Source organism: Dermacentor andersoni, chromosome 2 (assembly GCF_023375885.2).
Source record: "Dermacentor andersoni chromosome 2, qqDerAnde1_hic_scaffold, whole genome shotgun sequence".
NCBI classification, from domain to species: domain Eukaryota; kingdom Metazoa; phylum Arthropoda; class Arachnida; order Ixodida; family Ixodidae; genus Dermacentor; species Dermacentor andersoni.
The window spans coordinates 224690733-224715899 of record NC_092815.1 but is presented as its reverse complement, the minus strand read 5'-3'; the positions used below and the strand labels follow the sequence as shown (position 1 = coordinate 224715899).

At 46.3% G+C, this 25167-nt stretch overlaps 1 protein-coding gene across 2 annotated transcripts in view; it reads left to right on the top strand.

Annotated features, from left to right (window-relative positions):
- Atg16 (Autophagy-related 16) overlaps positions 1-25167 on the top strand; it is a 313574-nt gene that overhangs the window by 29583 nt on the left and 258824 nt on the right. For both annotated transcript variants that reach the window (XM_050186603.3, XM_050186604.3), the window contains exon 2: positions 13417-13531. In XM_050186603.3, the coding sequence (XP_050042560.1) occupies positions 13417-13531 (115 nt within the window). The remainder of the gene's footprint in view (positions 1-13416; positions 13532-25167) is intronic.

The following is a 25167-nucleotide window of genomic DNA, read 5'->3' as shown; positions in this document are numbered from 1 at the left end:
AAAGCGAACAACAAGACGCCTTTGATGAGTTAAGGAAACGCCTGCAAGCTTCTCCAATCTTTGCCCATTTTGATGAGACAGCCCACTCTGAAGTTCATACCAATGCGTGTAAAGTCGGCCTCGGTGCCATACTAGTGCAGCGGAAGAATGGCCAGGAGAAAGTAATAGCTTATGCCAGCCGTAAGCTCTCAAAAGCAGAGGCAAACTACTCAGCAACCGAGAAAGAGTGTTTTGCAGTTATTTGGGCAATATGTAAATTTCAACCCTACCTCTATGGTAGACCATTCAGAGCAGTCAGTGATCACGATTCGCTTTGCTGGCTGGTGAATCTCAAGGATCCATCCGGACGACTAGCAAGATGGAGCCTCAGGCTTCAAGAGTATATTACTGTCGTATACCGATCTGGGAGGAAGCACAGCGATGCCGACTGCTTGTCATGTGCACCAGTCAAGACAACTGTGTCAGAAGAAGAGGATTTCCCATTCCTTGGCATTGTTGACGCGTCACAAATCGCTCCACAACAACGAGATGACCCAGACTTGCTTCCACTTATACAGCGCCTGGAGGGACTCGACATTCAACTCCCGCGTATTTTCTTTAGAGGACTATCCTCGTTCTGTATGCGAGCAGATGTCCTCTACAAGAGAAACTTCGAGAACAGCAAGACAATGTTTTTACTTGTCGTACCCACAGCTATGCGAGAAGGAATTCTGCATGCATGTCACGATTAACCGGCATCTGGACACATGGGCGTGAGCGGTACCTTCGCCAGGATTCGTCTGAAATACTACTGGCCTAAGTCATTATCATCAGTGAAGCACTATGTCAAGATGACTTGTCGCGAGTGTCATGGGCGCAAGACTCCATCCGTAAAACCGGCAGGCCTCCTCCACCCAATAGAGCCACCGAAAGCCCCATTCCATCAAGTCGGTATGGACCTCCTTGGACCCTTCCGAACATAATCATTCAGCAAAAAGTAGATAGTTGTGGTCACCGACTATCTGACCCGTTACGCAGAAACTGATTCCCTGTGCAGTGCAATGGCTGTCGAAGTTGCAAAATTCTTTGTCAACAATATCGTGCTCAGGCATGCAGCTCTTACACTTGTTATTACCGATCGTAGAACAGCCTTTACTGCAGACCTCATGAAATCCTTGTTGCAAATGACACATACTGATCATAGGAGAACGACTGCCTACCACCCTCAGATAAACGGTTTAACTGAACGCCTCAACAGAACACTGGCTGACATGCTTTCGATGTATGTCGATGTTGAGCATAGGCTGTGGGACGAAATTTTGCCGTGCATCACCTTCGCATATAATACAGCCGTTCAAGAAACAACACAAGTCGCCTCGTCTGAACTTGTATTCGGTCGAGCAATAGCCACAACTTTGAATGCTATGTTGCCGTTAGATGAAGAAAACAATAGAGCATCTGACCTAGATGATTTCTTGCAAAGAGCCGAGGAGGCACGACAGATGGCAAAGTATCGAATATGCCGCCAACAATGCATCGACTTTAGCCGGTAGAACCAGCAACGCAGGGAAGCTCATTATCAGCCCAGGAGGAGGTGTGGGTATGGACCCCAGTGCGACGCCGTGGACTGTCTGAAAGGCTTCTCTGCAGATACTTCGGTCCTTACGAAATACTTTGTCGTATCACAATGCGTATCACATACTTTGTCGGTCACACAATGTGGTGCATTCCGGGCTCTCCTGGAGCACCGCTTGTGCCTGGTATGAAACAATGGAGTCATGCAGGAGGAAATACAGGGGGGGGGGGCACCACTGTGGCTATATCATGCATTCCTTTTACTAAAGCACACATCTTGATAAATTTAAAGCCTGTCAAATTACATTTACACTCTTCCCAAGTGTGTACTTTCATCACAGCAGCTAACAAATCAGCAGAAAAAATACCTTCATTTATGATACCCATTCCACAATGTTTATAGTGCATTTGTGGCCTTGATGAAAACTTGCAGCGATGCATAATGCGCAAACATAAGCGCTAGAGCAATGCTTTAATGTTGCTCGAGGTGTAGGAGAATGACGTTTATTGTTGTGTGGCAAGATACAACCCAAAGGGTGCAATTTTGTTTTAGAATGCTGCCCTCTGCAAGATCTGTAGGGTTTGTTGCATACCCTAACTGAAGACTTGGTGCCCAGTCTGGGTTTGTCTCATCCATCAGATAAGACGGCGTTCCTGCAAGTTAGAAAAATACAGGTGCACACATCAGCACCGTGTCTTGCAGGAAGATGCCAAGGTCACAGAGAAAACAAGTCCAAGTGGGAGCTTTTTACAAAGGACATTGCAAGCTAGCTTAGAAAATTCATCTGTGCCCGTGCATGCTGACAGTGAACATTGATGTTGCCTACGTCAATAAAAAGGCAGTTAGGAAAGCGTGAATATACGTAGTACCTCAAGTTTTAACACTGCCCTTTTCCAAGCTGCTTCATGACGTGACAACACACACGTGCTCAAGTATAAAATATGTGGAGCTTAAACAGTTCAGGTGCGCCCATGCACGCAGGCAGTGTACATACATTAATGTCGCCTACGTCAATAAAAAAGCAGTTATGTAAGCGCAAACATTGGAGTAACTAAAGTTTAACTGCCCTTTTCCAAGCTGCTTGATGACACGACAACAAACAGGCTCGTGCTCAAGCATAAAATAGGCATAACTGCAATGTTTAGAATGTAAACTGGCACTTGCCAGAAATGAAATGAACACTGCACACTTTGTAGTTGGAGGAATTTTGTCGATGTCAGTTTGAAGAATGCAGCGAAACCACTTGGCACAATGACTTTCCGACAATGCTTGCATACTGCTGCATTAGTTGCAGATGAGTGAAGGCACTCCATAGAACTTGACCTCGTTTGTGTTCTCGCAGTTTTTTCGCCATGACCTATTGCTGCGTCCATAGACAGCGCAATTTACCATGGTTGCTGCGACTGACTGCTACTGCACTACATGGTCAGCTGCTTCTCCGCAAACTTACGAGCTTCACAAAGTGGCCAGAAGCATGGTGCACCAGAAGTAGAACCAGCTCACGCCTTTCCCATCAGCCCATGCGGCAGCGTGGGCGTGTCGTCAGTGAATACAGCCTATAATGGCGGAGAGGCCAGTTCTCCTCCCCACCACCTTCCTCCATCGGGCTTCTGGTTGTGTTGACTCATTTAACTGTTTAACTCTGCTCCCTGCATGCTGCGATCGCGTGTTGTTAACAAGCCGCAGCTGTTGGCGTTCAAGAATGGCACTGCTATAACAACTGCGAACAGAGGTCACGAGTGGCATGTGATATACGAGCTCCGCCGGGGCATCACCTTGGCAGCCCCAAAACACACATTTTAAAAAATGCGGGAAGGTTGCCATGGCAGCATCTCAGCTTGAGAAATCCAGAAGAAATGCTGGGACAGGATTGCCACAAGCACCTCACCACGTGCTTCCTATTGGCTTGCACGAGAAAACCGCATGTTTGTCAGCCTTGCTTGCTTTACACAAAACTAGCTGACGTCCTTCTCCAAGGCATCCAGGTGCTCCATATAGTGAAGCGGAAGGTCCCTCACGAAAATAAGCCCATGAGGGACTGAATCATCTACAGGGTTTCCCACAGGGACTATGTTGAGGAAGCCTGCCCTACTGCGTCAGCACTGCCATCGTGGCCATCACTGTCGCTATCTGGTGGAAGCACGTTCACAACGATCGACTCATTGGTTAGAAGCACTTAGTTTGCAAATCTATAGCAGTGCGCTTTCTTTTCACCGACAACATTACGCATTGCCGATGATCATAGGACGGATCAGCCATGTTTTGTTTTGGTGTCCTGATAAGCCTGATAACGAGCCTGATAAACTATGTGGCCAGGAACGACTGACGCAACAAACAAAAACAAGCATGAGCGACTTCATCCATTAGCATAATTGCGCAGAATGGGGGCTCAGTTGGCAGTCTGGGAGCAACGCCGGCAGTGTTGTCAGCGCAGTTGGGGTGGTCCATTCATGTTTCGGAGGGTGGTGCGGTGCAGAGCTATGGGCGAAACCCATTTGTGTTCAGAGGGGTAGAAGGGGGATGGCAGAGATGCCTGCGAGGCTGCCGTGCATCTCTCATGGAGAGAAAACTGCAGCGTGCAGTGGCAGTTGGGGCGGTGGGCGATCGTGCAGCGGCTCGCATTTCATTTCTTTCTTTTCAAGGATTTCGCATTCCATTACCTTTCGGCACGGACACCCAGCAGCCAGACTTGACCAATATAACCGATAATGTAGCACGGGGGCACTGTAGTAAGCGGGTCATTTCTCCATAGAAAACATACAAAAGTTGATGGTGCAGCAGCTTTTCATTGTTATAACCGATATATTGTTAAAACCGGTATCACTATAAATGGGTTAGTGTATATGTCTAACTCTCCGGCTGGGAGTGCGGCGCCCGTGAGGAGAAGGGCAAATGGCATTCGGTTTGAAATTTAAGCTCTTTCCACAGTGCGCAGGGATGTAATGCTTAGCAGACACAATCGTTTGTGTGCATTGTGTGCATTGTATGCACTGGGCATGTCATCTCAACATGGCCAGACCTCGTGAGGGGCCCTAAGACTTGAGGGCCGCTGGAACATCAGCACAGCACTTTTGTGGTGCATAATGGGCAGATAGTGCTTTGCCGTGGGCCGAGAATGTGCCACAGTACAAACTCGAGTCCTGTTGCAAGTGTAGGGCCACCTTCAAAGACTGCCTCTGTGACAAGTAGTGGCAGCAGTCATACAGAACGTCTTTCTGTGTATGTGGGCTGTACTGCCAGCACTCTAGGTGAAGATCAAAAGATAATGTTCTAAAACTGAGGACAACCACGGAAAGGAATTTCATGTGCAATGAGCATGCCCTTCTCATGTTGCCGAAAAGTGGCTAAAATGTTGGTAATACATTCATCAAAGTTAAAACCATCAGTATGGTCAATTTCGCCCTTTATAACAATTAAAAAATTAACATATCTAAAAGCCCTAAAGTTAAACCTTGCGTCAAATGCATACTGCATCTCACGGTCAGTAGCTGCCATGAAGATGTCGCTCAGTACAGGCGCGATGCAAGAACCATTGCATATTTGTTGGTGTTGAAGTACAAACATTCGTTAAAAGATAGAAATGGTGAATTTACAAGAATTACTGCAGAACTCATCTCACAATGACTGTTGACGGTAATGCAAATAGCATTCAAGCAATTTACCGACAGACCATATTCCTGAAGTCACGTTTATTTAACATGTGTAGTGATAATACCGAGACTTCCATTTTTTCGACTATGTGCCAGATACTCTTATATTGTCTCACTTTGCTATGGCACTAGCTTGCCAAGTTTGCCCACGAGCATGGCAGCATGATGACGACTGTGTGACGCCAATGCAGTGACAATGTAATGTGTGGATGGGTTTGCACAAGGCTTGCCCTACGAGTGACAGTCGGGAAAGGGCGAATCCTGGTGACACTTGCTCCAGTGGTGACTCGACCTTGAGAGGGAGAAGCACTGTTAACACAGGAAATGAGCTCCTGCGCACTAGCCGTGTCCACCATGTTGCCGTTATGGCAGTGATTCCCAGAGATCAAGGTAAGCACAGCGCACGAGCTGGGAGACGAGGCGCATACAGGCACCTCGATCCCCACAGTAGTAATGAAAAAGGAATGACATCGATGGAATAACAAAGGCAGTAGAAATGACTACTGCATGACTAAAATGAAATCTTGATTCCTAAATTATGAAAATTGTGATGATAGTGTAATGACAACTGCATGATGACTACGACGTGAGGGAAAGGAAATGATTACAACGATGGCGTGATGACAACATATTGATGCCACCCTGATAAAGAAGCTGGAATGACAATGATGGCACGACTACAGTAGCATGACAGCGGTATGGCAATGGATGCATCATAGCTTCTGTTTGACGACGGTGCAATGACGATGATTGTATGACAATGGCAGCATGATCACAACTGAATGACGACAGCATGATTACGATATAATGACAAACAAGGAATGATGTTGATGGATCAATGTATGTGGTATGACGTTACTGAAGTGATGAAGATGCTGAAACGATACCGTGACAGTGATGGGCAGGATGACAATGTTCTAACGATGACTGTGTGATGACGAAAGCTCATGACAGCAGTGTTGCGAAAGTCAAATGTCGAATTTACCATGACGATGAAGTAATAACCGCGACTGCATCACGACGATGGTATGACGAGTGCTTGACGAAGATGCTATGACAATCATGTAACAGTGGCATAAGGATAGCGATATGACGAGTATATGATGACAATAGTGTAACAATGACTGTATCATGAAACCTGTATGATAACAATGGCATGACAACAATGGGATGAAGAGTGACAAAGCAGGTGTGACCACAATAGCACGACGACGTAACGGCACCCGTCTGACAGCAAATGCATGATAGTGACTGTCTGATGATGATGGTACGAAAAGGGCGGCATAATCATGATTGAATGACAGCATTGATTGCAATAGAATGAACAAAAAAGACGGACATCAGTGAATTGATGTAGGCGGTATGACTATAACGGCATGACCACAATGGGACGATGACACAATGATGAGAGTCAGATTACAAAGCTGGAATGACGATGATTGAACGATGGTGGTGTGACAAGGAATATGTGATGGTGTGATGACGATGGCATGACGAGGGTCGGATGACTTAGATGGTATGACGATGATGCAGCGACCACGACGACATGTTCACAGGCCCATACCTAGTGGCCTAAGCTATTGACTACATGCGCCACTGAGTTGGGGTAGAAGGCATGACGACGATGGCATGACGAAAGATGATGAAGCAGGAATGAGAACAGTGGCATTGTGACCAGGAGCACATACCTAGTGGCCCAAGCAAGTAGACAACTTGGGACACTGGGTCGGCGTAACAAGCAACACAGACAGACAGACGAGCAGGGCAGGGCAGGGGAGGGCAGGCTAGAAATGGCAGTAGTCAAAGAATGCAATTCACATTAATAAAACTCTAACACATGCCCACTAAATTCTTAGAACCGACTCCATCATTATGGTCAAAACATTGTGTGATGGAGGCGCACATTTTCTGTTGAGGCACAAAATGAAACAAATCTTCAACATCTTCTGAGAAGACGTATCTGATAGAGGCGTATTCCTGCAGAATACAGATCGCATCTTTTGAGCTTTTTGTCGCAATGGGGTCGTCCACCTGTAGCATATTTATGGGTTTACACTGGCTAACTATTTGTTGCCAAGAGCCTCTTTTGCTTACGATGGTTCAAAATGAGATTTTCTGCTTGTTAGACTGCTGTCAAAAAATATTTTTAATAACTCAACTTTACATTCAATTTGTGTTTTCCCTAACTTTGAAAGACTAAGGTCCTTGCACACTGCTAGAGCTTCTCTCTTGACTTTGGATAGATTTTCCATACCGGGGCAAAGTTCTTTGCTATGGCCTCATGTAGTTTCTTGCTTGAAATGCCACCAAAAAAAAAAAAACGTGCAGTGCCTTCCTTGTCAGACTGAAGAAGTTGAAGGTTGGTTTCTCACAAAAAGACACTACAGAACTTTATTATCTTTGGACCTGGCAGACCTGACCTTTCTTGCAGTCTGACCAAAAGCATAAACTTCTTCCAAAAGGTGTCAATCATGGTCTTCACCGGTTGCCTTCTTTGCTAGAAATTGGGCTTGCGGCTGTACTTATGCCCTTTATGCTTGCATGAGCTGCATTTAAAGTAGCTCGAATGCCAGAAAAAGCCAGACCATACATGAATGTGCGACTGGTGTTGTGTATGAAATACAGCTCTCATGTGTGAAGACCTATGTAAATCGAACTGGTGTCAGTGACCTAGCTTGAGAGCATCAACTGTCTTTAAAGGGCACATATTGTGCCTGTGCATTCTAGTGCCTGGAAGTGTGACCCACTGCTTCATGAGATCAAAATGCTAGGCAGCAGTAGTGAGATATCAGTATGAGAGTTTTTGGGAGCTTTTCATATTAAAAGGCACGAGCTGTACGAGTGACACTTTTGTTTATATTTTTGGCAACGAGTTGCAACTGTTTGACATGTTGCTTTGATTGTTTATGTACACGCTGCATTCACGTACATGTGGTCTGTTGTTTTGACTTTGCTCTCCGAATAAACAATCGGAAGTTTAGTGCCTGCTTGTTTCCTTCCTGCACTTTCTTCATGAGTCTTTTACTCCTTATTTATCTTAAAAGCCTGTCACTGCATTACATGGGAGGGAAAGTACAATAAATAACAAACACATAACAGAATTCTCTAAGCAATAACAGGCGACAACACATATTCAAAGCAAGGATGAGAAAACGAAGAAATAAGCGAAACATGGCAAGCAAACGTAAGTGCTTTACATAGAGAAATACTTAAACAAATAAATGATGTAGGTGCAGTTCACAAATGAGATCAGTAGGTGGAAAGAAAAGGAAATGGAAAATTGGATGATTAGATGAATTAGAGATTAGATGAATTAGAATTAGATTAGAGATTTAGAAGAATTAGATGAATTAGAGCTCGACTTTATGGCGATTACAGAAACGTGGCTTACAGATGACATACAGGACAAAGAAATAGCCCCACCCGACTATGTGATTCTGCGCAAAGACAGATTAATGTGAGGGGGAGGAGTGGCTTTACTAATAAATAAAAAGATTCTTTCACTGTCTTGCCAAAAGTCGAGAATGCCGAAGCACTTTTTTGCAAACTCGGTTTTGGTGCGACGACTATCAGTGTCGGTTGTGTATACCGTAGCCCTTCGACTGATGAACGTGCGATGACATCATTATATCAGTATATGGAACTTCATGTACCAAAAATCCCGGCTGATCCTTCTTGGGGATTTGAACCTTCCAGATATCGACTGGCCAACCATGTGTTATCGCACTCCTTGTTAAGAAATTGTTTTTGATTTTATGCTTAGTTTTGACTTGTCACAAGTTGTCAACGAGCCCACACGTGTTCAAGGCAATGCATCCAACATTCTTGACTTCATCTTTCTGAGCAATCATTTTTCGATCAATAAAACTAACTTAGCAGTGCTAGATGGAATATCAGATCACAAATTAACATTATGCACTGCTCCCATTCAGGCTGCAACAAATCCTTCTATTTCCAAAACTAGTTATCCAGACTTTACAAAAGCTGATGACTCAAGCATAGTTAAGTACTTAATCTTGGAGTATCAGTCATTTGAAGAAACTCGCTAATTCTTCAGACACTGATATAGACGCATTATGGGAAAGGCTTAAAGCCATTGTATCCCACTGCATCAATGACTATATACCAATAAGAACAAAACGAATAAATAGAAATAACCCATGGATAACACGTGACGTAATTCATGCGAAGCGCAAAGTGAAGCGACTAAGAAAATTGCTCAAAACAAAAAAAGGTTCTCAACATAAACGTAAACTCGTGTGCTGTCAATGAAATGAAAGCAAAGATTAGTACAGCGAAAGCACATTTCTTTTCAGTTACGCTTCCTAACTTTTTAAAACATTCCCCTGGAAAGGTTTGGAAGTATCTTAGCCCCAAAAAACAAAGCAACACTCTCAATTCTCAGGAACAAAACTTAAGTTTTGCAAATTCATTAAATACATACTTCCAGTCTGTTCACTGCTGACGATGGTCACATTCCGGAGGTGAATCACTATAACCAGAGACCGCTAAACATGCCAGCGATAACTGAGTCAGGAGTCCTCAACTTATTACTATCAATAGACACAAAAAAAGGAAACGGCCCGGACAATATTCCTAACACTTTTCTTCAAAGATATGCCGAAGTCAACGCAAAATATCTACATCTAATATTTAACAAATACTTATCAACATGTAGCCTTGCAAAGGAATGGAAAATAGCGAAAGTAATCCCCATTCATAAAGCAGGAAGCAAAAGTGATGTCGGTAATTACAGATCAATATCGCTAACGTCCACAGTAGGGAAACTATTGGAGCATATCATATTAAAGCGTATCACGAGCTATCTAGAGCAAGCACAAATATTATCGCCTATCCAGCATGGTTTCCGGCGGGGACTTTCAACCATAACCCAATTACTTGAATAAACGCATGACTTATCCCAAAGCATTGATAATCAAAAACAAGTTGACTTAATAGCATTAGATTTTTCGAAGGCGTTTGATAGAGTAACCCATCAAAAACTAATCAGCAAACTGAAAACAACTTTACGCAATGGTTCTATTGTCAATTGGATTGAAGATTACTTAACCAACCGGTTTCAGTATGTTGTTGTCAACCCTTTCGCTGTTGGACCTTTCTGGCCATGACGCACCCCCAGTGTCGGCTTGGTTTCAGGCAACGAGCATAACAGGGAATGAACATAGCAATTTATTTTTGATTATGATTGGTATACAAATAACATAGTCAATGCAATATGCACATTTCAGTGTTCTGCAGCCGTTGTTAGTAAACATCATCATCATCATCAGCCTGACTAACATCCGTTCAACATCCGAATCTGACGATGCGGAACTCATCTCTTCCTCGCATGAGACGCTGTCCGAGTCCAAATACGAGCTCTGCTCGTATTCTGAATCAGAAGAGCCACCGCTCCAATGAGCAGACGAAGGTCCCCCCGCGCCTCAGCTATCCGAAAGTAACCGCACGCAGGAAGGATACACTTTCGGTCGCCAGCACAACGGAGAGAAATGGGACGTTGTGTGATCAAGAAGACAGAGGGAGATGGAAAAAGGCTAAAACAAAGTTCCAAGGGCTTTACGTTTACTGCTGCAAGTCGGAAGCGACGGTGCGGCGAGAGAGCGAAAGCAGCAATCGAGTCACTCTTTTCGGAGAGGCAACGGCGCGTGCGCCTGAACTTGACGCGCCGTAGCAAACATACCAACAGAAGAAAAATAAAAACCTTCAAACCAGCGGAGATGGCAGAACAACCCTTGAACCCATAACTACACAGGCACGACGCATGATCCAGCGAACGCGGAGCCACCGCGCCACTCAGCGAAGAGAAAGGGGGGAGTGGCAGTTGCACCGTACTCTTCAATACAATGTACTACACAGGTCGGGGCGAAAATACAAACTTGTAGAAAGAGTCAACAGATGGCACGGCCAGTTTAGGAGCGCCAGCTTTGCGCTCAGGCGCGAAATTTTGAATGCACGATAGAGAACGTACCGGTACGTCAGTGACACTGTGGGGGGGGAAGAGCGATGACGTACCGGTACGTCCGTGACAGTGAAAGGGTTAACAATGAAATTTCTTCCATTGCAAAAGTTACATCGGGGGTGCCTCAAGGGTGCGTCCTTGCTCCCACTTTATTCCTTATTTTTATTAATTATTTGCCCTCTAACATCCGCGTTAAAATGAAGCTTTTTGCCGACGACTGCATTCTTTATAATGAAATTAACTCTATGAATGACCACGCTGATTTAAAGAGCGCCCTTCATGATGTAGTGAAGAGGTGTAAAAAGCGGCAGATGGAACTGAACATTAAAAAAACTGCCTTTTTATCTATAACCCGCAAAAAACATAGGTCGGACTTCGAACACACTATCAATAACATACCATTCACCCGAGTTCATGAGCTTAAATATCTTGGCTTGATCATTTCACATGATCTAAGATGGGAATCGCATATTAACAATATCGTACCATCTGCTTTAAAGTGGCTATTCTTCCTCAGACGAAGACTTCGAGCCGCGCCACCGGAAATGAAACTGCTATCATACAACGCATTTATTCGCCCTGTTCTCGAATATGGTAACACAATTTGGTTTCCTTATACACAACAGCTTATTAACAAACTAGAAGGAGTACAGCGAAAGGCAATTAGATTCATCTTTAACAAATACAAGAACAGCGATTCACCTACCCAACTGCTAAAACAAGCCTGTATTCCTACTCTGCGAAGCCGTGCCAAACTAGCAAGACTAAAATTATTGTTCCAATTAATACACAATGCATTACGAATAAATACTTCGTGGTATATATCCCTAGCTGACACCAGACCTTCCCGTCATAAGCATTCATTAACACTTAAAGAATATGCATTTTGCACTGACTGCTTTAGATATTTGTTCTTTCCTCTTGCAATAAGAGAATGGAATAGCCTGGACCCCTGCATAACGACTAACACATTGTTCCCGAAATTTGTAACCCTTGTAGAAGAGCTGTTGTGCAATAATTAGATTATGTTAGCCGGAAAGAACACCACTCACATCATTGTATAAAATGAAATCTGTATGAGCATTGTATTTGCCTATGCAATGTCACCCCTTTCTGCCAAATGAAATGTACCATTCTTGTTTTATTTCCTACCATATGTGTATATCTGCTTCGTGACGACTGCAAATATCATTGTTGAAATCATGTAAACCTGTTTTTATTGCTATTTGTGAGTATATAATATATGCCCAACCTGTAAATATCCCACTGGGATAGACAGTATCTGAAATAAATAAATAAATAAATAAAAGTCGCAAGAATTCAATGACTTGGAGCACTTTGGTAAGTGTGGTATGGTCGATAATTGCAGCAAACATGTTTATTTAAGTTGTTCCACTCCTAAATGGCCAAATACAGGAAAGAAGGTTGTAAGGAGTCAGTGCAGGAAATGCAGGTTGTATCTTCTATTTATGAACAAACTGGGAAAACATGCACGTGGCAGGTCTTCAGGACTTCGTATCTTCAGTTGTAACTAGACCTGGCATACTCGTAGAGCATTCCCTCTTACGTGCATGTGGTGTCTCACCAATGTCCCAATTGCTGCTAAATTATGCCATAGTATGTGGAGACTTTCCGTTACCCTCCCTGGCCAATTGCAACTAAAGTTCACTTTGGCTAACTTGGTTATAAATGAGTAGCACATATGTACTACTGAAGCAAACTTGGTGAAACTGCAGGGCTGGTCATTGGCCCATTTTCTTTTCAGCAAGTTTTGAATAATATCTAAGCAGATGAGGTGTGCACCTGGTGGTCAGTGGATCTGCCATAAGTCCCAGCACATGGCCTCTGAGATATTTCAGTGCGCCATGCCATCTGCGGGTGCCGCCTAATGTCGGAGGTCATGCTGAGGAGTCCTGCTGGTTCTCGGCGTTTTAGGTCATGCATCACTTGCAGGAAACAGCAGTTTTTCTATCAGAAATGTTTAGTTTTGATAGCTTTTTATGGCGCATTTTGCATGGATGCTTTTCTGTGTATACAGACTAGTCATTTTATGTGGTTGAAAATTTCATTGCTGTTGACTTGAAGTATAGAGAGTTGTGTGTAAATAGGGTTTTAATAAGCTCTTTCACTTTGTACTCTTAATGTGACTTTGTGGTCATAGTATTATTAAAGTTGTCAGCCTTGTCTGTGACCAAATTGAACTTTCATATATGTCTATCCATTTTGTGCAGGCACACAACTTTTCGAGCGTGTGGATTCTCTTCGTGCAAACAATGTGCAGCTGACTGTGCAGAAGGAACGCTTGCAGCAAGAAAACCTGCAGCTCCAGATGAACACTGAATCCAGGTGCCTGTCTGTCTTGTCTCCTGCGTGCCATGAGATTCAAAGGCATTGTACGGACTCTTTGGCTAATGCGGTTCACAGAACATACGTCCTCATTTAGCGGACCCTGCTATGACATCATAGAATGTTCCAGGTGCCATTGTCAAAAGTTTAACTGTAGTTTTTGTGCTCCTGCCAAATGGATGCTGATTCTGCGAATAGGTGCTCAAAACATGGTGGCGATGACTTGTCTCAAGCACCTGCAGTATGCAAAAATGTGGCCTTTGATATTGGTTTCCATTGCTCTGTCGATGCTGACACTGAGGGGACACCAGGTATATCAAATTTATTGATTTGTCATCTCGAAACAATGTTGCTTGTTCATTCTGCTTTAATAGTTTTGGTTGCCTGCCATGGTAGCTCAGTGGCTATGGCACTGCACTTCTGAGAATGACGTCGTGTTCCCAAGCGATAGAAGTGCTTGTGTGCCGTAGTCACCAAAGGACCTCAGGTGGCACACAAAGCCCCAGAAAAAAGTGTAGTTTTGGTTACGAATGCCTTATCAACATGCTGTCACATTCGTAACTCTAGAGCTCCACCACATAAATTAATCACATTTTTTCCAAGTGTTATGCTTCCACCAGGAGCTGGTATCCTTGGGACTGATATCAGTGGCAATGCCCCTGTTGTTTTTCATGCTACCTATACTTCCTGCCCTACTACCATACCAAGCTTGTGCTCGATAAAGAATGATTCCTAAACTTCATAACCAAGGCTGACTGGTCCCCTGCTACGGCTGCAGGCAATTTCTAGCAAGCCTTTTCAAGATTTATGTGCATCTTGTTGTCATATTTTCATTTTTATTACTGCAAATGGAAATGCACGAAGCCAATAGCCTAACCTAAATCCTTTAACCTAAAACCCATGGATTGCTGATAAATTAACTTAGAGCAATGCACATGTGAGAAAAACCCTCACAATAAAATAAAAGAGGAGCCATTCAGCATAAAGCTATGTGCGCATTATGAAAAAAATTGCGGCAGAACCCATCTCACGATAATTGTCGATGCTCATACATCAGTATTGAATCAATATAATGACACAACATATTGCCACTGTTGAAACGAGTTATATTATGAGGTGAAACTGCAGTGGGACTGCTCTTTCATGCTTCCCTAAGAAACTTTGTGCCATCTAGCACCGCTGCCATGAAGCCTGTGCGTGGCCTTCAAAATGCATGGCATGCCAATGCGTGCAAATGAGAAACGGGGCACGTGGCAATCAGGCTCCTCTCTTGCACTTCTGCCTGAACTTGCTGCGCCATTTAGTGGCACTGCTGAGAGGCGCACGCATAGCCTCCGAGATCAGAAGCATAGCGCCAGTGCCTAGGATTTATGCCCCCGGAAAGTGTGTGAAGTACCTTAAAAATGCTTTCGCATGAATGAAAAATGTTGCAACTCACATTTAATGCAATTAGCATTCTTTGCGTACTTCGACATTTGGATCCTATTTACTAGCCTCTTGCACCGACCCAGTGGCCCAAGTCTTCTACTAGCTTAGGCCACTAGGTTATGGTTATTGGTTATGATGGTGTCATGGTCTTTGCGTTGTCATCATTCCAACTTCATCATCCAGCTCTCGTCATGCCTTCACCCTCACACATTGACTTCGTGGCCCAAATTGCCTACTAGTTTAGGCCACTAGGTAGTACAGTCGAATCTCTATAATTATAACTCGAATGGGCCCGAAAATTAGTTCGAATTAAAGGAAGTTCGAATTGAAAAGAGGACTTGTTCTTTAAGTACTCATGCACCATAGTGCTATGCACGAACGATGTGAGCTGTAAAATGTTGCGGCATGCAAGCAGACAGTAAGCGAGGACCATGAAATTGCCCATGCCGGCCAAGGCTCGCTTCCCGATGATGGCAGAAAATAAAACTTCAGGGGGTGGGCTAAGCTGGCGCCGGACCGGCGGTGTTGGTGTAGAGGCGGGTGCACGTTGAGGCTATCGAAGGTGAGGGAGTTACGAGGGAGTTGAGAGGCAGGCCGAGGGGAGTGCCTCTGCGAGGAGTGGGGGGAAGGAAGCGAATATGCTTTCCCGCCAGCCTAATTGATTGCGCTGATTACCTCTGCCACCTATTTATTGCCACCTAAGACGCACCAAAATGGCAGAGTTGCTTCCTGCTGCATGCTCGCATGCTTTTTCCTTCATCTGCTGACAGATAGGCGCTGCGTTTGCATTCTTCATCCTACCCTCTTAACGCATCATGACTTATGAAGATGACAATGTCGTTGCCACTGATCATAATCGAGTTCGTGTGCTCCCTCCTGTTGCGACATCGCCGCATGCAGCAGACGAAGAGAATGAGGTACTGTGTGTTGCCTTTGTGTCCTTGTATTCAGGGCCCGTCTTGTACAGAACCGGATGTGGCGCACTGTCTTCAGCAACTTTTCCATTGGGACGTCTTGGTTTAGACTCGTCAGTGTAAAAAAATAAAGTCGCAGTTTCACCCGAAAGCCAAAGCATCGATTGCAATAGCATATTAGTGGACAGCTATATGAAGCAAGGATAGTAGTTAAAACTTAGGCGCACTAAGTTAACAAGCATGGTGTCACGCGCACAAGCAAACATGTCACTCGATGACCACGTAAACTCGCTATCAAAATGCTGGCATGAGGAAACGTGGCAGCAGCAGCGAGTGAAGTGACATTCATGCTGTCTATCGCTTCAATGCAAATCGAGTGCTGAGAATACACAGCTTGCACATAGCTACAGGCTGCCGACGCACCTGGACTCTGCCCCCAGTGCAGATCGCTTTCAAGATACGACCGCGCTACTGTGAGCAGCCATCACATACGAAGTTGCTGTTGGAGTAAAATGCTGCTCCCTTTTCTCCCTTCTCCCCGGTGCCTAGCAGCATTGGGTGTCTTGCGCATGACGGAAGATGGCGTGCTTCCTCCCGGCTTTGTGGGAGAGATTGAGCTCCAATTTTGGCTCCCCTCACACGCTTTCACTTGCACATACAGTGTAAGTCATGCTACGACGGTGTTATTGCCCTTGGACGTTACCTGGAACCATGCGCACAGTGCTGAGGAGTCTCTCCTAAGTTGTTCCTCTATGGCGGAGTCTGAGCAATGCTGGTCAGAACGCCGCCGCGTGATTGGCGTGCGGCTGAGAGCATTGTCGGAGCGCAGCATGTTCAAATTAACCATCGCTAATGCTTGCGTGTTCGAATTAGTGGGCGTTCTCGCCCATTGGAATACACATAACTTTGACGGGACCACAGCGTCAGTTCGAATAAACTGGAAGTTCGAATAAAGTGTGTTCAAATTAACGAAATTCGACTTAATGTCCTCATGCTTGTGATGTTCTCTTGGTCTTCCAATCTCGTCACTCCAGCTTCCTCAAGGTTGTGATGCTATCATGGTGTTCACGTGGTCATTCCAACTTTTGTCATCTGACTGTCATTATGCCATTGTCCTCGCAGTCGTCATCGTCACAATCATTGCCATTCCATTGGGGTCATGCCATCTTCATCACGCTTTCGTCGCACTAAAGTCATGACTTCAAAAACATTGTTCCCATTGTCATCACACGGCCCTCATTGTCCCATTGACGTCATTCATTCTTCATTTCATTATAATTATGCTGTCATTCTGTCATCATTGCATCATCATCATACTGTCATTGTCATACATTTGTTGTCATGCCGTCGTCGTGATGAATTTATCGTCCTTCCAGCTTCATCATCCAATTATCGTCATACAGTTGTCATCTCACGGTCCTCATGTCGTTATGTCATCATGCATTCATTGTTGTACCATCGTCGTGCCATTGTGGACTTTCAATCGTCATCGTTTATATCTATCGTCCTCACACCGTCATCATCAGGCTTGGCACAGTAATCGAGAGGTTAGATTATAGTCGTAGTCGAGGGCACTCTACCAGACTTCTGTCACCTGTTGTCCCAAGGTTCATTCGACCTGCAGGTGATATTCATTGAGCTGCAGGAAAACGACTGAGCAACTGGATGGCAAGTTCCACGAGTTAGCAGACAAAATTACATCAGCATTAGGTGAAAGCCAGGGCAGCTGCCAAGTATCGTAGCATGACCTGCACATAATGGTGAAGTAGGGAAGCACCATCGACACAGACTAAGACGAAAGAAAGGAGAACACAAGTGCTTACTTGCAACTAACAGTTTACTGAAGGTAAAAGTCACAGGCCTGTGCAGCACAGTCATAGTGTAAGCTGGTGGAGCAGCTCCATAGGAGACCATGGTAAACTGCTCCCAAAGCAGCAAAGCTCCAGGGTGGAATTTTCTGCTGCGCGTACATGAGGGCCTGTGCAACGAAGCTGCCGTGGCTTATTTTCGGCTGCACACACATGAGGTTGTTCATGAAGAAGCTGTCATGTCTGATTTTTGGCAGCACCCACTTGAGGGTCTTCGCGGTGAAGCTGCTGGGTCACATTTTCGGCAGCACGCACTTGAAGGTCTTGGCGGCAAAGCAGTTGAGCTACGCTTTCGGCAGTTTGCGCTAGAGGGCCTTCGCGGTGAAGTCTCTTTGAGTCATTTTCACAAGAACAAACTTAACTCCCCGTGCTCTGTCAATGGCGAGCTGCAGCTTATGCTGCTCTTTGCACAGTGGTCTGCTGAGCCCGATGTTGCCTGGTTGCAGCTGCGCACATAGCTTTACAATTTTCTTGTTCAGCAGTGGTCTGTACCTTGTGAGGAGACGCCATAACGTGTACCAAAGACGAAACACAGACATCAAGAGTACGTGGCACACATGTTGCATCCCTTGACACGTGGCACGATACAATGCAACAGCTACATGTCATGACACCTGGTGGTGTCATGTCATGTCATGTCAACCCAACTGCAGTGCAACGTTTACACGTTACGACACTACACAGTGTGCATCTTGGATCGCTTGACAAACGGCACAATATGATGCAAATGCTACATGGCGTGCCACCTGGTGCAATAGTATGCAACTGCAATGCAAAGTATGCATGTATCAACGTTATGTGGCATGCATCTCATATCACATGACTCTTCGTGTGCTAGGACGCCTGTGTAGGTCACGTTTCTGCAGCAGCTAGCAAGTGCTGGCTTGGCGCAGTGTAGAGTAGCTGACTCCCACGCAGAGAGCCTGAGTACGATCCTGGCGGGTACTGTGTATTTTTTCTCATTCTTGGCGATAGCTGCAAGGGACACCGGCAGCGGTGGCAGTGGGCAACACTGCCAGCTGAAACGACTATTCGATTGAGCCCATAACAGCTTATGCTGTAGAAACACATATATAAAAACATATTATCACATGGTAGTCACGGTTGAGGACACAGCAACAAAACTGTGAATGGCAAAACTAACTTTATTGGGTGAACCTGTGCCCAGAAAAACAGGCTACATTCAATGCTCAACGAAAACGGCGAACACAGTCGGCGATTGTCGAAAATCTGTTCAGCGAGTCAAGCGCGTCGGCTTTTATAGATCAGTCGTTAAATGTTCCAGAGTAATCGCTGGTACCCCGCGTGCCTTCCACAAATTTCTACGCCATTTGCGTCGCGCATGCATGCAATCAGATTACACAATGTTCGGCGACAACAAACAGCGGATAGAAGCATCGATAACATTCTAGAAACTTTCAATACATGTAGACGCGTTCTGTGCTGAGCGATAACATTTCTTAGACGGTAAAAGCGCTCACCCGTAAAAGATAAACGAGTTCACGTGTCAATTCCCCCCTCTCAAAAGGCATCGTCCCGATGCTACAAACATAACGGGAGGTGAAACAAAAAAGGGCACTTGTTAAATAAAGCAACAAAACAGCAAAGAAACAAAGTCTAAGGTGACACACTTCAAAAAAAAAAAAGTCCAATGTTCAGCTATGCGACGTCCCCAAAGTTCATTAGCACTGGTGGAATAGCTTAAGTCGCACAACATGAACTACTAGGTCGTGAACAGCGCCGCTGTGATAGCGAAATGCTGCCAGGCACGACCTCATAGTCGAGTGTGCCAATGCGTCGGATGATCTTGTATGGTCTGAAATAGCGGCGTAAAAGCTTCTTGCTCAGTCCTTGTCGGCTTATAGGGGTCCAAACCCAAACATGGCCGCCGGGCTGGTACTCAACGTAGCGTCATCGAAGGTTGTAGTGTCGGCTGTCGGTCCTCTGCTGGTTCTTGATCCGCAGGCGGGCGAGCTGTCGGGCTTCTTCGGCACGCTGGAGATAGGTGGCCACGTCAAGATTCTCTTCGTCGCAGATGTGTGGCAGTATGGCGTTGAGAGTAGTCGTCGGATTCCTGCCGTAAAGTAGCTTGAGCGATGTGATCTGTGTTGTTTCTTGCACTGCCGTGTTGTAAGTGAAGGTTACATACGGCAGGACAGCATCCCAGGTCTTGTGTTCGACGTCGACATACATTGCTAGCATGTCGGCGAGGGTCTTGTTCAGGCGCTCCATGAGACCATTCTGCGGGTGGTAGGCAGTTGTCCTCCAGTGGCTTGTCTGTCTGTATTGCAGAATGGCTTGGGTGAGCTCTTCTGTAAAGGCCGTTCCTCTGTCGGTGATTAGGACTTCGGGGGCACCATGTCGCAGCGGGATGTTTTTCCACGAAACATTTCACCACTTCAGCTGCGCTTCCTTTTGGTAGAGCTTTAGTTTCAGCAAAGCAGGTGAGATAGTCCGTCGCTACGACGATCCACTTATTTCCGGATGTTGACTTCGGAAACGGTCCCAACAAATCCATCCTGATCTGCTGAAATGGTCGGCAAGGAGGTTCGATCGGCTGTAGTAATCCTGCTGGCCTTGTCGGTGGTGTCTTGCGTCGCTGACAGTCTCGGCATGTCTCGACGTAACGGGCGACGTCGGCGGTCAGACACAGCCAGTAATACCATTCCTGTACCCTCGACAGCGTTTGGGGGAATCCGAGGTGCCCAGCGGTTGGATGGTCATGTAGGCCGTGCAGTACTTCTGGACGCAGCGCTGACAGAACAACAAGAAGGTAGCTGGCGCGGACTGGTGAGAAGTTCTTCTTTACGAGCAGGTTGTTTTGCAACGTGAACGAAGACAATCCGCGCTTAAATGCTGTAGGGACTAGCTCGGTGTTCCCTTCCAAATACTCGACGAGGCCTTTTAGCTCCGGGTCTGCTCGTTGCTGTTTAGTGAAGTCTTCTGTGCTTATAATTCCGAGGAAGGCGTTGCCGTCCTCGTCGTCTTGTGGCAGGGGATCGATGGGGGCGCGTGATAGGCAGTCAGCGTCAGAGTGTTTTCGTCCGGACTTGTAGATTACCGTGATGTCATAGTCTTGCAGTCTGAGGCTCCGCCTTGCCAGCTGTCCTGAAGGGTCCTTTAATTTAGCTAGCCAACACAACGCGTGATGGTCACTGACGACTTTGAATGGACTGCCACATAGGTAAGGGCAGAATTGTGCTGTAGCCCAAATGATGGCAAGGCATTCCTTTTCAGTTGTAGAATAATTGCCTTCCGCTTTTGACAGCGACCGGCTAGCGGGAGATATCACTTGTTCAAGTCCGTCTTTCCTCTGGACTAGGAGGGCACAGAGGCCTAGGCTACTGGCGTCAGTGTGGATTTCGGTATCGGCGTCTTCGTCAAAGTGTGCAAGTACCGGTGGCGACTGCATGCGTCCTTTGAATTCTTGAGATGCGTTGGCCTGTGGCGTTTCCCACTTGAATTCGACATCACATTTGGTTAGATGCATTAGTGGCTCAGTGATGCGGGAAAAGTCCTTTACAAAGCGCCTCTAGTAGGCGCACATGCCATGGAATCTACACACTGCCTTCTTGTTGGTGGGCTGCAGGAACTTTGCGATGGCAGCTGTCTTCTGCGGGTCGGGGCGTACTCCAGATTTGCTGTTGACGTGGCCTAGAAACAGAAGCTCATCATAAGCAAAGCGGCATTTTTCCGGCTTGAGATTGCCTCTAATACTGTCGCAAAGCTGTGTCTTACCAGTACTCACGTACGGGGCAGAAACCTGGAGGCTTACGAAAAGGGTTCTACTTAAATTGAGGATGACGCAACGAGCTATGGAAAGAAAAATGATAGGTCTAACGTTAAGGGATAAGAAAAGAGCAGATTGGGTGAGGGAACAAATGCGAGTTAATGATATCTTAGTTGCAATCATGAAAAAGAAATGGGCATGGGCAGGACACGTAATGAGGAGGGAAGATAACCGATAATCATTAAGAGTTACGGAATGGATTCCAAGGGAAGGAAAGTGTAGCAGAGGGTGGCAGAAAGTTAGGTGGGTGGATGAGATTAAGAAGTTTGCAGGGACAACATGGCCACAATTCGTACATGACCGGGGTAGTTGGAGAAGTATGGGAGAGGCCTTTGCCCTGCAGTGGGCATAACCAGGCTGATGATGATGATGATGACTGTTGCAAGCCGCCTAAGGTGATTGTCGAAATTTCCGGCGAAGACAACGACGTCATCCAAGTAAACAAGACACGTCTGCCACTTAATCCTGCTAACACCATGTCCATGACGTGCTGAAACGTTGCAGGCACTGAGCATAGTCCGAATGGCGTGACCTTGAACTCGTAGAGGTCGTCTGGCGTGATGAAGGCGGTCTTTTCACGATCTCTCTTGTCGACTTCTATTTGCCAGTAGCCAGACTTGAGGTCCATCGACGAGAAGCATTTAGCTGTTCAGAGCCGATCCAATGCGTCGTCTATCCGTGGAAGGGGCTATATGTCCTTCTTCGTGATCTTGTTCAGTCGACAATAATCGACGCAGAAACGAAGGGTTCTGTCCTTTTTCTTCACCAGGACTACAGGAGATGCCACGGACTTTTCGACGGCTTGATGATGTCGTCGCGCAGCATTTCGTCGACTAGATGCTTAATAGGTTCATGTTCTAGCGTAGAAACTCGGTAAGGGCTCTGGCGGAGTGGTCGAGCGCACTCTTCTGTTATTATGCATTGCTTTGCTACTGGTGTCATGGATTTGCAACTTCGCAAATCGTCGGAGAAGACTTCTGAGCTGTTGCTACTTACTCATGGTGAGACTTAGATTTACGTCAAAGTCTGGTTTGGGAACTATGGTCGTCGGGCTAGATCCGGCAGAATCCGAGGTGACAAACGCATTGCTGGTTTCCAGAAGTTCCTCGATGTACGCGATCGTCGTGCCCTTGTTGATGTGTTTGAACTCCTGGCTGAAGTTTGCGAGCAACACTCTCGCTTTTCCTCCGTGCAGTCGAAAGATCCCTCTTGTGACGCAAATTTCACGGTCTAGCAGTAGGCGTTGGTCACCCTCGATGACGCCTTCTGCGTCGGCAGGTGTTTTGGTGTCGACAGAAATGACAATGCTGGAGCGGGGCGGGATGCTGACTTGACTTTCGAGCACGCTCAAGGCATGGTGGCTACGAGAGCTCTCCGGCAGTGTAGCTTTATCTTCCGACAGGGTCATCGACTTCGACTTTAGGTCGATGGCTGCACCGTGTTGGCTTAGGAAGTCCATGCCGAGAATGACGTCGCGTGAACATTGTTGGAGGATAACGAAGGTGGCAGGCTAAGTCCGGTCATAAACGGTAATTCTTCCCATGCAGATTCCAGTCGCCGTGATGAGGTGTCTTCCAATGGTCTGAATTTGAGGGCCTTCCCATGCAGTCTTAACTTTCTTCAATTGGGCGGTGATAGGTCCACTCATGACGGAGTAATCAGCTCCTGTGTCTACTAAGGCAGTGAATGCGTGGCCGTCGAGAAGCAGGCCGAGGTCGGTGGTTCTTTGTCTTGCATTACAGGTAGGTCTTGGCGTCGGAACACGACTGTGTCGCGTTGACCTGTGGCTGGTACGTGGCGTCGTCAGGTTGCCTTTCGTCGGTGTATTCTTTGTTTCCGGACTTCATCGGGACAGCGGCGTGTCGTTGAGGTAATTGCTTCGCTGTCTTTGTCGGCGGCGGAGGATCTTCGTCAGTTCCATGAACAGCAACCCCACCTCCATTGGTTGCTGCTTTTAGTTTTCCGGATATGGGCTCGCAGAGTGGCCCCGGGCTGGGCCAGTGTATGGTCGGCGCTGCGGCGACAGGTAGCGGCCTGATGATGGTGAATGGGACGGTCGTCGAGGGTTCCACTGAGTGGCGGCGATGTAGTCGGCGTTAACGGCGAACCCTCGAAGTCCCATCTCCTGGTATGGGCATCGACGGTAGATGTGCCCGGCTTCTCCGCAGTGATAGCAAAGCGGACGGTGGTCGGGGGCACGCCAAACGTCAGTCTTCCTTGGAATGCTGCGCAGGGTGACGGGTTGGCATGCTGGCGGCGGGGCTGATGGCAGACGACGGAACTGTGTCGTCACTGGGCCCTGCCGTGGGCGCAGAGGGGGAATGTGACAGCGGGCTACAGCGGCGTATGTCATCGCTTGCGGCTGAGGCTGCGGCGATTCAGGGACTACTCCGAGTTGTTGTCGGAGCTCCTCATGGACGGCGTTGGCAATTGAAGCCACTTGAGGCTGTGATGAAGGGAACAGTATCTGTAGCTCCTCTCGCACGACCGCTCGGATAGTCTCACGCAGATCGTCGGTGGCAAGTGACTGAACTCCGGCGTAGTTTGTCGAATTCATGCGGCGGTTGAATTGCCGGTTCCGCATTTTCATTGTCTTCTCAATGCTGGTGGCCTCGTGGAGAAACTCGTCGACGGTCTGCGGTGGGCTTCGTACCGGCGCTGAGCGATAACATTTCTTACACGGTAAAAGCGCTCACCCGTAAAATATAAACGAGTTAATGTGTCAATATATTAGTTGCGAATAAGCCCTCCTGTTGTCCTTTTCTTTGTCTTTGTCTGTGTCGATTGCGCTTCCCTAATTCACCATGGAATCTTAACAACTCTTTCAAATGTCTACCTTGCTTGCACATAATGGTAATTTTTATTTCGGAGGTGAGAACAAGTGACAATCCATTTGGCTGCATTCTTGCCCTTGTGCAAAAGCAGATGCGACAGGTGAGAGACAAATTAATGTCAATGCACTGGCCAATTATGAGGCCTGGTTTTTTTTTGTCTTGCGACAAATAATTTCCCACTTGTGCCTGGCACATACATCACATTTAGACGTTTGAAAATTCAAGCATGCGAAGCAGTGAAATCGGTAGTAAGGTTTAGCATTGGGCTGAAACCCTTTGTACGTTGTTCTAAGGATATGTGGGCACAAAATATTAGTTCAGTGCTGCTAGCTAGCCAGTTGGTGCTGCAGACCAGAAACCGTACCCTGGCAGCTATCAGGCATTTCACAATGCTGGTGTGATGAGAGTGTTGCTGGCTTCGCACCTTGATGTTGCACGAGGTGGGATGAAAGAAAAACCATAGCTGTGCATTGCCTCATGTTTGCTGCCTCTTACACTCTGAGTGTCGTATGCACATTGGAGTTTCATGGACATAGCTGCTTAGGAATGCTAGTGTTTATGCGTACAATGATCATTCAAGCGGTGGGAGGCAGAACGCTGCTCTGGCTTCAGTGCAAATCCGACTGAGCGGAGCTGTCATTGTCATCGTTGCCAGCACTATTGTGCTGCCCTGGTGTCAGTGCCATGAGCACGCCTCGAGTGTCTGAATGATTGTTGTGGCATTAAAACAAAATATATGCCTGTTGAATTGATTAAGCATGGTACACTGTATATAAAGATGTGCTTATTGGAAGTAGGAATC